Source organism: Nanorana parkeri, unplaced genomic scaffold, assembly GCF_000935625.1.
Source record: "Nanorana parkeri isolate BGI_ZX_2015 unplaced genomic scaffold, ASM93562v1 scaffold68, whole genome shotgun sequence".
Lineage (NCBI taxonomy): Eukaryota > Metazoa > Chordata > Amphibia > Anura > Dicroglossidae > Nanorana > Nanorana parkeri.
In genome coordinates, this window is record NW_017306336.1 from 2,015,016 (window position 1) to 2,030,173 (window position 15,158).

General features: G+C 43.0%; 1 protein-coding gene across 1 annotated transcript in view; it reads left to right on the forward strand.

Annotated features, from left to right (window-relative positions):
- Nucleotides 1-15,158, forward strand: part of PIWIL1 (piwi like RNA-mediated gene silencing 1) — a 98,942-nt gene that overhangs the window by 47,389 nt on the left and 36,395 nt on the right. The window contains exons 10-13 of the mRNA XM_018576481.1: nucleotides 5,259-5,385; nucleotides 9,029-9,146; nucleotides 10,037-10,151; nucleotides 14,600-14,787. Of these exons, the coding sequence (XP_018431983.1) occupies nucleotides 5,259-5,385; nucleotides 9,029-9,146; nucleotides 10,037-10,151; nucleotides 14,600-14,787 (548 nt within the window). The remainder of the gene's footprint in view (nucleotides 1-5,258; nucleotides 5,386-9,028; nucleotides 9,147-10,036; nucleotides 10,152-14,599; nucleotides 14,788-15,158) is intronic.

Genomic DNA, 15,158 nt, shown 5'->3' on the forward strand with positions numbered 1-15,158 from the left:
TCTGGCCCCCTGGTGAGTGTTCATCTTCTTTTCATTTTGCATATGGCAGTCTGTGTATATGTACTGCTCGATTTCTCCACACCTCGGTGGTGTATTATTGTTTTTGTATCTTTTTTGTTGTTGTTTTTTTAGTTTCTGGCAGGCTGTGACGTCACTATGACGTCAGGGGGATGTTCCTAAGCATTATGTAATGATGTGGGGGTATATACTCACCCGAAGCTCTGAGCTGGCTTTCTTCTAGGCCCGATGGTCATATCTATTTTGGACTGGTACAACTGTAGCATTCTGACAGCGTGGGAAAAGCAGACGTTCCCTATATCAGTGGTTTTCAACCTGTGTAACCTCAGGACCCACATTAGTCCTTGGTCATTCAGTCGCGACCCAAGTTGAACTGCAATGGAACGCATGGCATGTGGTACCGCACGTTCTGATGCGGGCAATAGAACTGTGGGTGGGAGATGCATTTTGGATGCCATTCAACTGAATTGCAATGCAATGCACTCCCACACCAGAATGTGCTGTGACGGAGCGCCATCCATATGTGTATCACCTGTAGAGGTGCCAGGAGCCAGAATGTAACACCCCCTCCCCCGGTCCAGGTACCTCTATAGGACACGCAAGGGTGCTGTAATGGTTGCTTGGCGCGAGAACTGACAGTGCTGCGCCATTGGGGGAGGCTGAGGAGCCTCTCACCTAGAAAAGTGTAATGCATGCTGCGACCCACTGAACACGGGATCGCGACCCACTTTTGGGTCACGACCCACCAGTTGAGAACCAAGGCCCTAGACCATCCTTTTTTCTGTTAGCCAAGGCAAGGGACTCTCTCACTTGTATGGTGGATTTTCGATTTGGCAATGGAACCCCCGGATATCCTTCATTAAACTTTGGTGGACTGTGACGAACTCCAGCCTGTTGGACTGGGGAGGTTTTCTTGGGAGACTAACAGTCCAAGGAACCTGGCTGTCAAGGTAATCCATACAGTTGATCATCATTCTGGAGCTGAGAGTGATTCGTCTCTCCTTTATGCATTGGATGAGCCACCTTCAAGCGCTACTGGTCAGGGTTCAGTCCAACAATGCTACAAACGTGGTGTGGTGTACTTAAACCACCAAGGAGCTAGCTGCACAGCACAAAAGAAGAAAATCTGATCTTGTCTTGGGCAGAACTTCATGTTCAGACCTTATCCAACGTGTACATGCCAGGAGTGGACAGTTGTCAGGTGGACTGTCTCACCCAAAAGAGGATGGACTCTTTGCGTTCAGACTGTACAACAAGTTGGACAGGATTGTATCTGTCAAGCGCTGACAGGTGCGCTTGAAGGGAAGCAGTGAGGATGGGACCCACTGGCAGGTAGCAGCCTGAGAAATCCAAAAGTGAGGTACCAAGGGATAATCCAAAGGAGTAGTCGAGCAAGATCCGAGGTCGAGGCGGGAAGCAAAGGGTCAGAGATGGTGGCCGGTCCAAGGTCAGTACACGGGAAGTCAGCAGGAAGTTCAGTAAACGGGTAGCAAGGCACATGGGAAGCTTTGTATGTCACACCATAAGGTGGAATAACTCAGCTCTAACCAGGTTTTTATAGCCAGGGGATTTGAGTCCACCCCCTGGTCTCCGAGGCGACTAGGAGGCTTCCCTTCCCGAGGGCCAATGGCAGGCGAAAGGTGTGTGTGGGCTGGGGAACCTCCCCCAGCAAGGCCCACATCTGAAGCCTAAACAGGTGCATGCGCGTTGCGCACGCATCCCCGGGCTGCGCGTGCAGTCTGTGCTGCGCAACCGTCGCTCGGCACGCACAGTAGCTGCTGGGGCGCCCGTCTGCCAGGCGGAAGGGAAGTCTGTACCCTACGCCGTACCCTCTGGCCTCGTGGGGAGGTGACGTCCCTGGCTTCCTGACAGTATCCTAGTCCAGAGGTTGTGTTCCTTGCCGCCATCATTCCTGCTAGGAGGGTCTCCGAACTGTCTACTCTTTCATGTAAAGCTCTGTTCCTTGTTCTTCACAAGGATAAGGTTGTCCTTTTTGTCTAAGGTGGTATCCTCTCATCTTATTGAGGATATTGTGTTGCCTTCCTTTTGTCTGACTCTGAAACATCCCAGGTAGTTGGCTCTCCAATGTTTGGATGTAGTTAGGGCTGTCCGAGTATATCTTCCTGTTACAGCTCATTCCTGACAGTTGGGTTCTCTTTGTTCTTCCCTAATCTACCATTTCTAGGTGGTTTAGGCAGGTCCTTTTGTATGCTTGCACTGTCAAGTTTAAGACCCCACTTTTTCTTGTAAAGGCTCAGTTGTCAGTGCCTCTTGGGCTTTTAGCCTTCAGGCATTTGCATTGCAGATTTGTAAGGCTGCCACCAAGCCTTCTGTTAACACCTCCTAGTTCTGCCAAGTTGATGTTCGGGCTTCTGCTGATGCGAGTATCGGTATTAAGGCGTTAAAGGTTATTTGAGTTGGGGTTTCCCCTTGTTTTTTCTGTTATTTAGGCCGTTAGCAGTTGTTTTGCTGTGCTGCCTACTCCTCAGTGGACATCCCAGTCCTCTTTGAATCTGTCTGTGTCCTGCACTCCGCTGAATCAGTTTATTGATAGTTTGTTAGTGACACCAAGGCCCCCTCTGACATATTTCACCCAATCCTGGGCTTAATCATCCCTATGACTAAGCCCAGGATTGGGTGAACCATGTCAGAGGGGGTGGACCACAGACAGGACTCGGTGTCACTAACGAACTTTCAATTAACTGATTCAGGGTGGAACGGAGTATGGTCAGATTTTTCCTTTACTATATACCTATTTGGTTGGAGCAAGGACACTCCTGCCAGCGAGCACCTAGCTGTCTTTCCTCTGCTATGGAGGAGTGGTGCTTTCTTTATATGCTTTGGTCCTGTACTGTACAATTAAGAAAATACAGTTTGTGCCCTTTATTGCTCCCAAAAAAAAACAGGATTTCTTGAAGGGGGTGAGTTTATATGAGGGTCCTCACAAGTCTGGCCAGTGTTCTGTAATGTACTCTTAAGAAATTGATTTTATTGACTACATCTCATTGCTTGGAGTACCTGGACCTTTTCCTGGATACTTTTCAGGCCTCTCAATAACTTTACAAAGGTACATTCCAATGGCTTGGGATAAATCTGGTCTTTCTCTTGACAAGATAATCTGGTTACATCCTCTAACCAAGGTATCTCTGTCATGGTGACTTCTGTCCCTGGTAAAGACTTACAATTTCTGTCAGGTTTTTATGTCTAAAACTATTTGGAGAAATTTTACTTCATTCCTTTTCCAATGAGGCTCAAAGTAGAAATGGAGAGTAGGGGCTTCACTGGTACAGGTTGTTCTAACCCTCCCTCACGCCAATAAAAATCTGATTGTGCCTGTGTCTTCATGCTGTAAAAGATTCTCTGACTAATTGGTCCAAAAGTAAATATTACAATTATGCTAGGGGACTATTAACCCCTTCATGACTGAGCTTTTTTTTCCCAGTTTCTGTTCGTTAATGACTGGAGCACGTTTTACATTTTTGCTGTGTGATTCTTCAACATCAGTAATATACGTTCTCACTATGTGTACCCACATGTATTTATATATTGTTTTTTAGAGGACAGGTAGGGCTATATATTTATATCACATCTGTGTCTACTGCCTCACTTAGTATGAATAACATATTTTAAAAAACAAAATAACGTAAAGAAAACACTTTTTCCCCAAGTTTTGATTTTCTTTTTTTTTTAAATAGCAAAGCTAAATAAATAATTATTATTGGGAAATACCTCACATCCCTAGGATTTCAGAAATGTTTCTGTACTTTTCAGCCTAAAACTAAAAGCTAAAAAAATGTTTTCTTCTCTCTAAAAACTAACAATGGTTAGGTTAGGTGGCCTACGGTGCCATTAAGTGTCACACTTAGGGACAGCAACATACTTTGAACAACGCCGTCATGCCGGGCTTAAATTTTTTTTAAAAAACCCCTTAGGGTGAAAAACAAATCTGCAGCTCAGCTGCAGATTTTTCATTGTAACATGTTTTTTATAATAATTATAGTATAATAATATATTTATATAATATTTTTAAATTTTTTTTACAGTCTTTTAAAACTTTTTTACACTTTACAATTTTTTTTTGTCTATTATATCAAGCAGTCCCTATGACTAATGGTGTAATGAAGTGTACAGCGCTAAATGCCCTTCAGGAAATTAGATAACGGTAGGGATCATATGGTGTCACCTCCGTGTCAAGCAATCGTGAAACAGTGTATATATAATAAATATTTGTGTAAAAGTCCCTATGACTACTTGCTAAATTATTTTTTTTAAATGTTTGGTTATTATTAGGCTGCTCTAAATTTAGGAACAGCCAATAATAACCTTAGTGACTGATCCTGACAGTGTGACAGGATTAGATCTCACTAGGCTTCTGATCGCTCTCAGACTATCAGAAGTCTGATACATTTCAGCAAGAAATACATTGTTACATATTTATGGCTGAAGAACGTAAACAATGGACAAGTTCCATCTCTACAGAGCTGTTAAAAGTGAAATAGCAGAGCAGTGAGTCATGTTCTGCTTATATGCTATTTCTCCTGTCAAATACCGATCACATATTTGTAACAGCTTCTTTCTTTTATTGATGAAAGAAAGAAGCTTTTACAAAAGCTTAACTATTGAATTAATGGATGCCTCAATACTGAGGCATTAATGAACAGTAACCGCTGATTCTCAATGGTTACCAGCATTTCAAAACCCTGAATAGCTGCTTGTGTACAGTGTACATGAGCAGTCATTTAGGCACTTCATGATGGAGATGTACAGTTGTGAAGGGGTTAATATTACCATGTCCTTCTTACAGAATGGCAGTGTTTTTTTTTTATGTAGAGGTGTACAATTCACCTAAAACCCTGGCAGCAAAAATGTTTAAGTTCATCCTTAGGGTTATTGTTAATGTACAGGTATTCCTCACTTAACGACCGAGTTCTGTTCCTACGACCAGGTCGTTAAGTGAGGAACACTATACAGTACTGTACTTCATTAGTACAGTACTGTTTAGTGTTGCAGATGTACAGTACTGAACAGTGTACTGTACATCGGGCAATAAAATACTTACCGGGACCCGCAGTGAAGAACTGAGACTGACGAGTAAGGTCGGAGGTCAGTCATAAGTGCGAGTGGTCGCAAAGCAGGTAAGTCGGTATGCGAGGAATGTCTGTATGGTATTTTAAAACACATTAATATGTTATACACTGCTATGTATTTTTCATCTTAACCAGTTTGTATTATTTTAACAGCAATATAACATACAAATCACAGATCTAAAGCAGCCTGGAGTTATCAACAATCCCAAAAAGATAAAAGGACCACCTGGAACACAACCAAGTCCTATTGTTTTGATTCCAGAATTTTGCTTTTTAACAGGTATTACAGAGATATTGCTAATACTTTTGTGTTGTTAAAGGAAGTATACGCCTGTCTGTTTTTTTTAACTCTAAAGCAGCTGAAATTAGCATGCTCTCTGTGAATAACAGTAAAATCATAGGGTAAGTTTACTTTTCAGACCATTTTTCATGTTACTCCCATATTCAGGGTGTAGATGAAACATGGTCGTAATGGTGCGTTAATGTCACTACACTTGTAGTCCATTATGCAGGAGCCAGACCATGCGTGCGTTGTAGTGATCCAATTTATGAAGAAGTATGCATTTATTTGTATGTTTTTCTGAAAGGTGGACTTGTACCTCTGAACTGTTTTTCTTCTGTTGCAATGCTCCACTATGTATAAAATAAGTCCTAATTCATTTGACTTTTATTGCCTGCAAATTCTGATCTCTTACTTTAAACCCCTGTAGGATTTTTTCAGTAGTCTGTAAATATCCTAATACTTTAAGTGGAGACACAAAGCAGTAAAAAAAACCGTAAAAGTGCCCTATTTATTATTGTCCTATAGATCAGGCCTTCTTAAACTTTCTCCACTCGTGACCCCTTTTTGGCCGAGGAAATTTTTAAGGCACCCCAACGTCGGTCAGTGTCTCTCTCCTCTTCTCCCCCCCCAGCACCAGTCAGTCTCTCTCCACTTCTCTCCCTCCCCCCCAGCACCAGTCAGTCTCTCTCCACTTCTCTCCCTCCCCCCCAGCACCAGTCAGTCTCTCTCCACTTCTCTCCCTCCCCCCCAGCACCAGTCAGTCTCTCTCCACTTCTCTCCCTCCCCCCCAGCACCAGTCAGTGTCTCTCTCCTCTTCACTCTGTCAGCGTCTCTCTCTCTCCTCCCCCCCGATACCCCCCGGCGTCGGTCAGTCAGTACTACTAAGCCCCCTCCTTACCTTTACGTCCAGCAGCTGTGCTCCACTGCTGCTGTGTTAAAGAAAGTTCAGTCAATGTAAAAATTTAAAAAAAACCTTCCTGTGCACACGTGCTCAGGAATGTACCAAGTGCACGGGGGGAGGGGGGCGACCTTAACTACACTACACTGCAAATTATACATTAAACTGAAATAAAACACAAGTACCGTCCTGGCCGGGGACTCGGATCGCGACCCCCCTGTTAACTTCAGGGAACCCAAATGGGGTCGCGACCCACACTTTAAGAAGCACTGCTATAGATCACATGATGGATCTTGTTAGGAATGCCCAATCCTAGTCTGTGGGTAGCCTGGTCTAAATGGACTGGCATCTGTTTACACCCGGTTACCCCTGACTACAGCCAGGTCTGGAAAAAGCAAACAGAACAGGGTTCTGTTTTGATGGACCTGATCTTACCGGATCAGGGGTATTTACATGTACACAGACGCATATCCATTTACATCCAACTCCCTATAGACTGACATGGGGTCCGGTCAATTCAGATTTTTTTCTCCATCGCAAGATGGACAAAAGCACTGGACAGACGGATGTCACAACAGTGACATCCGATCCGTACAACTCTGATCAGCAGAGGATCCATGCATGTATCCCCTCCTGATCAGCCTGTGTAAAAAAAGCCTAAAAGAGTTAATTTCCGTGGAAGAAATTATTTTTATTCATTTCCATCAAGCTGCTAGGTGAGTGACAGGGTGGATAAATAGCTCTTTCTTGGTACAGCATTTTCCCTCGGGTGAGCAGCGCTGCAGCTAGTGACCTACTACTCCTTATCCCAGCAGAACCTCAGTATGCTGAACTTGACTGCATTTGGTATGTGGAGGGTGTCCTCGATTTTCTTCCCCCTCTCCCCTTACACTTTATGTGGGTTAGGGTGCTTCTCCCATCTCAGGAGACACACTGTCGGGGTCCACCTTGGCCATATGGGGAATATGCTTATTATTATGTCATCCGGGGATCTTTTTGTCACTGCTTCTATGTTTTTGGGAACTGGGGTGGAGTTCTTGGCCGCGACCTGTGTGGCAGTTGCACAGGGGCACTAACGAATGTCAATGTGGTGGTTTAAAGAGTTAAACAAGTCGTTCTGGTAGAGCTTTTTTTGTAATAGAAGTGTCAAAGAATGTGGAAGCAGGGTGTTGTGGAATTTTTTTTTTTTTTATATATATACATTTCAACATTTCACTACTCACTTACTTTGTTGTCTTTTCCCTTTCTTCAACTGGGAGTGACCCAGCGTTTAGTTTTAAGAAAATCAAAGGATAGTTTTCACCTTTGATATTCTATTCCAATGCCTCTGGCTAACCATTCTTTTTTTTCTTACCTTTGCTAAGGAGGTAACTTGCGTTGTTCTCCCTCTTCTTGCTGTGGGATCTGATCTTGAACCTTTTGGTTCTTCAGAAGCCACAATTTAACCCATCAGGGAGATGTCTCTGATTACCTTGACTCAAAAGGTGGTTTTTCTTATAGCCAACTCTTTAAGGTGATATTAAAGTAAAAAATTCCCCCAATGCTGCTTTAAGGACTTAACTTAAAGGAGAACAATGAGGTGAGTGATTTTCACTCACCTCATAGTTCGAGCCAACGTGTGACAGTGAAATAGTAACATCTGTGCAGACTCTCTGAAACCATGCATGGAATTTTGTATCTGGATTTTGTATATCTTTCTCTCACTTCAGTTCCGACACATCCTGCTCCTTCAAATTTTTCGTCACTACGATCAAAATCAATCATCGATTTGACTCCATCAACTATTAGAAAGTCCAAAGAAAGTTTCTTTCAGATGAAAGTTCTTTTGAAAATCTAAGCAGTGTATAGCCAGCTTGAGATCTCTATTCCCCTAATATGGTAAGAGCTATCAGACTACCTGAACACCACTGCTTCCTTTCGGAAGGCGGATTCATTATTATATCATTACGGATAATACCTGTAAAATTCAGCTTCCAGCGCATCCAACTCCGGATGTCTTCACCAAATCACGAAGGGTTTGCTATGAAACATGAGAATCCTTTTTCTTCCTGGACCCTAATTTATCACACTTCGCCTTGTTAGGTTTGTAAAGTTGCAGCTTTGTCTTCCACCTGCACCTTTACCAAGTTATATTTGGTGAATATAGTTGCATAAGGAGATGCTAACTTCCACTGCCCTCTTGCAGACGATTATGTGAGTACTTTCTTTTCCCTAGGCATTTACATTTTTTGCCTCTAGTTTTTGGTTTGGTGTCTTTGTATACCCCAGTTTTTTAGGGACCACTTTTGGACGCCTCACAGGTTGTAAATCTAGTGTGTTGTTTCCCTCAATGGAGAAATAGAATGTTTTATTTGGTACCCACCCTGATGTTCATCAAGGGAAACAGCACTGAATATTTATAACCTGTGGGTAAACTGCTGCCTACAAAAGGATTGGACACTAAGTAAAATGAAAAGGAGCCATCCTCTCTAGTAGCTATGCCCCTAAACCTACTTTATTAGAAGTTGCATTATGAAAAATAACAGTGGAAAGAACATACTTCCCTTAACACAGATCGGTACAACTATGTCAGCAAGCCAATCAAATAAATGAGCTCCTAAGAGGGGGGGTAGCTATGTCCCTCCGTGAATTTTGGTAAAAAGTATCTCAAGGTAAAACTTTTTTTTTTTTTTTTAAACGCTAGTTATTTTATTGGACATTTTTATAAGCATGTTATGTAATACGTTTCTTTTTATTTGAAAGGTTTAACTGACAGAATGAGAAGTGATTTTACTGTAATGAAAGACCTAGCAATTCATACTAGGCTAGCCCCTGAGCAAAGAGAAAAGCAAGTCTCAAAATTTTTGGATTACATTCACAAGTAAGATGTATTTTTTTTTTAAACGCTAGTTATTTTATTGGACATTTTTATAAGCATGTTATGTAATACGTTTCTTTTTATTTGAAAGGTTTAACTGACAGAATGAGAAGTGATTTTACTGTAATGAAAGACCTAGCAATTCATACTAGGCTAGCCCCTGAGCAAAGAGAAAAGCAAGTCTCAAAATTTTTGGATTACATTCACAAGTAAGATGTTTTTCCCTTCAATTCTGCATTCATTTTAATAAAATTTTTTTTTTAAAGTTTATCATTTTGGTGAAACCTGCATATTCAATAAAACAGTGGCAACCACAGCTGCAAAAAAAATCACCCACAGAAATCGGATGTAATCTTACACTAGTAAACTAGCATTGTACCCGCCCTCTGCTGCAGTTCTCCATCAGGTCCATCAGCAGAGGGCGGGTACAAAGCTAGTTTACTATTGGCTATTGCAAATTGAAATAGCCAATAGGAATCTAGCAATGCATTCCAAAGGCCAAAACCTTGTTTTTTTTTTCTATTCTGACATGGCTCCGTGTCAAGATAAAGAAAAATCAGTGTTTCTCTCCTGGGCGGCCTGGAGCGAAAGGCTCCCAGAGTGCCCGGGAGATTTTGTTTTTGTTTTTTTGACGCTGCAGAGCCGCCGGACAATAGAAAACTATTGGGCGGAGCTAGCTGTCACTGCTAGCTCCGCACAATCGTTTTCTATTTACTTTTTTAAACTTTTTTAACTATTTTTTTGCTCTGCTCGGTCCCTCTGAGGGACTGAGCAGAACATCCGAGCCGAATGTATACCAGTGCATACTAGGCAGCTTGATATATGGAAGAAATATCTACGCAACAAATTGTAAAATAAGGCAACTGAATTGTAACATTGTACTGTGTCTGCAGGGATGATAATGTTCAGAAAGAACTCAAAGACTGGGGTCTCAACTTTGACACTAATTTGACGTCTTTTTCTGGAAGAGTTGCTCCTCCTGAGAGAATTTTGCTGTCAAATAGACATGTAAGTATTTCCACATAGTGCATATAATTGCCATTGCATCTGCACTTGTCCAGTCTCTGAAAACTTGCTTTCTGAGTAGGCCAACCTTGCTGATCGATTGGAGAAACCTCGTAATTGGCACCATTGGGCTCCTATGAATTTCCTACTTTCCTCAGCATTTACCATGGAATGGGTTCATATTGAGGGACTGAGTCCTGGCTTTTTTCGCTGGGTGAAGTTTTACACTCATTCTGCACTCTTTTTTTCCGCAATTCAGCTTAAAGTAAGCTTCTGCTTTGCTAAACAGAAATGTGGCACTCCAATCTCCGGTCTGTTCCTACTGCCCAACTACAGTGACTTTAGTTGAGTATGAGCCTCCTGGAGTTGAAAGTACCTGAGGCTTTGCCTCGTACACTGAGCTTTATTGTATGGTACCCACACGGTCACAACATGTTTGTATCTAGACAAGGGTTCTCAAAGTACTGGCCCGTGGGCTACTTGCGGCCCACAAACCTGTACTATGTGGCCTGCTGACATGTCAAGTATGTGGTCACAGACCGCGTACCTGACTTGCGTGTGCAGCTATTTGTTCTTCATCTCTGTCAGATGCAGACCACATAGCTGATGCTGGCTGTGCGCTCAGTTTCTTTTGCCCGGAACGCTGAGCTCCTGCCGAAAGGATGGATTAGTAAGGTCTACACCAGACCTTACTAATCAACCACTAGATCACCAGGGAATTATGTGCTTTGCCTGCGTTCCGTTCCACTGCAAACGCAAAAAAATGCTGCTTGCTCCATTTTTTGTGTTTGCAGTGGAACGGAACGCAGGCAAAGTTTTGCCACACATCCGATCGCAGGGGGCGTGGAAGCGATGTCTTTGAATTCAATGCACCGCCAAGCCCCCTATCGCCCCAAAACGTAGGGGGAAGTTGTGAGCGATTGCGGTGCGTACCGGCAGCTACCGCTCTGGAGCGCACCGCATTCGGTGTGAACAAGCGCTAAAGTACTACCACACTTTTCCCTGCAAAGTCATTTTCTGATCTCCCTGCAGCCTTAGAAGAGTGTGGACCTCTGGTTGCAGTTAGCATTTCTGAGTCTATATGATGAGATTGTTTTTAAGGAATCAGTTTCCTGCTTTTACCTCAGATGTACAAGAGACATCCAAGGTAATGCCCCTTTTATCCCTTATTGTTGCGGTACATATTACTCTGCATCTGCAGGATGAGCTTGCTGTCTCCAGCCTTGAGTCTTTCAGAGCTTCTACAGCTGCAAAGACCTTTCCTGGCCATATCTAGACCCCGCTGTTCTGAAGAAGCGGGGCTGGCCTGCAATGTTACTTTGTAGACTGGGTCCTGCGTTTGGCGTCCACCTTGGTATTTGGTGCAATATATTTGGTTAGTCACAGGGTGCTATACATGTCCTGAGCAGTGGCGTATCCACATGGTGTCACCCAGTACCTGAAGACCCCCTGGAGGATGGTGTAGGCTCTTACGAGGCAAACGAAGCTGAGGTTGCGTGGGTAATCCTCCACTGATCCTCATGGATGTCCCTAACTAGCAGCTAGTGATTAGTGAGTAAATGGTTCAATTCACCCCTCTACATACCCTTCCCCAAAGGAGCTACTCTGCAATATGCACTTTACACAACCCCTCCCCCCAGCTGGCTATGCTTAACTTGCCTCTCTGGCCATCTTTCATCACCATAGGCTGGTTGGCTCATGCACAGTGATGGCTGGGGGGTGGTGCTCCTAATTTGTCTTCTTCTGGGGGCTGAGACACATTTGCGCAGGACAGTGTGGCATCTGCTGGCTGCTGTCTGAGTGGCTTTTCCATAAGTTTGTTTGTTGGGCCCTGTTAGCGGGTTTTTTCTTTTCTTTTATGTTACCCACCCCTTTAGTGTATTGCTTTAGGATGTTCCTTTTACCTCTGAATTGTCTGTGACCAGTAACTTTATGATCCAGAAAATAGAATTTTTGACTTCCCAGTAAAATCAATTTCTGGAGTACAGTACAGGACACAGCACCCACCCCTTTTTATCGTCCGTTGCTTGCTGACAAAACTGAGGATTTCCTGGAAGGGGTGGTATTATATATGTCTCTGAAATGCCTGTGTCCAGTAGTGTACGCCACAAAACTAATTGTACTGGTAAGTCAAAAATCCTGCTTTTTTATGCTTACAGTCTTTGCCCTGTTCTGACTGTAACCCTAATCTGTCAAATTGTGTTAGAATGGGTTTAATCCCTGAAAAAGGATTTCCACCACCATAGTGAACAGCTTCCTGATAGAGCATGTGGAGCAGATGTCTGAGCCTTGCATTTCAGTTTGTGTACTGTATAGGTCTGTTGTCCATACAAATGCACCGAGCACACTGGTTAAGGTATTAGGATGAAGATGTCATATCCAAGTTTATCTGACTTGCTTATTCTTCAAAGAGAGACATCTCTTTGGACCTACCCTTGACTATCATAATTGAGGATTTTACCAGAGGTCAGAGCATTCACTGCTTAGCGTTAGAAGTCTAAGGAAAGATCAGCTGAGTACCATCCTTCCTTCACAGTCCTGCAGTAGCAACACTCAGATTCTCTAAGCCTGGTTCTCCAGCAGCCCGCAAGGCTAGAAGCAAAAAGCCTGCTTTACCCTCAGAGATCTTCAGCATTAAGGTGTGCCCCCAATTTCCAAATTGGGGAGATGGTTGGGGATTATTCCTTGTGGGTCTTTGGATAGTTTGACCTATATGCATCTAATGTAGGTTCAGATAGCACCCCCTTAGTTTGACATGTTAGCTCTTGTCAACTGTGCACCATCTACCCCGTGCCACTGCACAGATTAACACATTTTCCCTACTCCCTTTGGTTTTTCTCAACCCAGGCGTTCTTTTCTAACTGCTGTCTCTGCTTTGCTTCATGTTTTGCCCCTTTGCCCCCCACTATTAGCTAGGGATGTACCCATCTCTCATTTGCAGGAGAATCTGAGTTTTTGAGGAACAACCTTTCCAATACACTTCCCCTCATCCCATCTCTTTTCAGTACATCTCAGCCCTTTACTCTTCTGTTTGGGTTTCATTCCTAAGCAAACCGATGTGTCTGCCTCTAAAGGTGCCCATACACCTTACAACCATCGCAAGACTTTTGTCTTGCGATGGTCGTAAGCTGATTAAAAGTTCGTACGATCTGCCCATCTTGGACAAGCAGATCGTACTTGCGATCTTCGAAAGCCCGCCCCGCTGAGGGGCGGGCTTCCGATGAGCCCAATGCTGAACGGGCAGTGTGCGCGTGCACACACCGGCCCGTTCCGCAGTTGTCGAACGAGCAGGCTAGAAAATCGTACGATCCTCAGCGGGTTTTCTAGCTGCTGGTTCGACAAAAGACGTGCGACCATACAGTAAAAACGGTCACTTCTTCCATACACCTTGCGATTATCGTACGATCACGGGATTTCCCACGATTATCGTACGATAATCGCAGGGTGTATGGGCACCTTAAGAATGAAGTAGACCCTGGCCTGATTGCTCAGCTTTCTTATCAGACAGCTGGAAAAACCCCTACCACCTAAATCAGTATATAAAGCTGGCCATACACTTTACAATTATCTGCAGATTTTCTATGGTCAGATGGAGGAATCTGTTGCACCTTATTCCTCCATCTATGCTAAACTGTGTGGATGGAGTAATCTCCACCTGGGCCAATCTGTTGCACTTTTTCCATCTGACCACAGAACATCTGCAGATAATTGTAAGGTGTATGGGCACCTTTACTATGGCCAGGTGTTTGCAATTAGTTCTGGCTGCTCAGCCTGTACAAATCTATGACAGGAGCTGCAGTTTTCTTTGTCTGTTTGCTTGTATTTTCCCATGGAGCGAGTAGATGAAGTTGTGCAGCCCTCACACAAATTGCATAGAGTGGCTGCTCATCTGTCGCTATTTGTGATTACATGTAAACAGCCAAAGAAAGCTGTGGATCCTGTAAGATTTGTATAGGCTGAGCAGCCGCAGAAGATCATAAGCTGGGCATACACTGCCCAAAGTACACTGATTTGGGCAGCGAACATGTCAATGAAACCTTATTCTTCCCTAGATTTTTTTTTAAGCATGTAAATCTTTATTGAGTTTGAATTACGTAATAAACATAGCAACTGGATGCACATGAACAGTAAGTTCATGTGCATGTCTCACGAGATAACAGATTAGATTTCCCAGCAATCCTCTGCTGATGTAACCTTCCCAGGATGCAGTACCTTGGCACATTACATATTTTCTGCCAGAAGTGGACCAGGAAGTAAATTAACTCTATTTGTAAGTAAATGATAAGCAAGTTTGTTTAACTAATGAATGTAAGATGATTTTAAATCAGGGTTAAAGGTCCACTTTAATTAGCTTACCTATACTGACTAGTATTTTATGTCTGTTAAAAGAAGTGAACAAGTATTTGTATTACTTTTCTTAATTTTAATTATTTTTTAATAATTCTTTGTAGGTAGAGTATAATCCCCAGTCTGCAGACTGGTCAAGAGAATTAAAAGGACCCACCCTAATCCATGTTAAACACCTGGATAACTGGTTGTTGATATATGCTCGGAGAAACTATGATGCAGCTAATACTCTAACACAGAATTTGTTCAAAGCATCACAACAAATGGGGATTAGAATGAGTAAAGCAATCATGTAAGTGTTGCTCAAGTTTTCAGAAAAGTGTATGGGTAGTATATGCTATTGTCCGACCTGCATTGTGTATCTTTGTATTAGATTTGATTTTTACCATCTGCCATTCATAAAAGAATGTTAACTGAATTAATATGTATGTTACTTGCATGTATGGTTGCTTTGAGATCCTGGCATGAACATTTAAAAACAAAAGTAAAAATTATATTTTTTTCTCTTTCCATTGAGGGATGTACTTTGATACAGTCAGGTTTTACTGCAGCCTGGAGTATTGGAAATTGGCAAACAAAAAAAATTGTAGGCCAGTCCAGGGTAACCCTTTTCCGATCTCCGCATGCCTCAGTTTTTTGCTAGTGTACTTTGGAGATGGACAT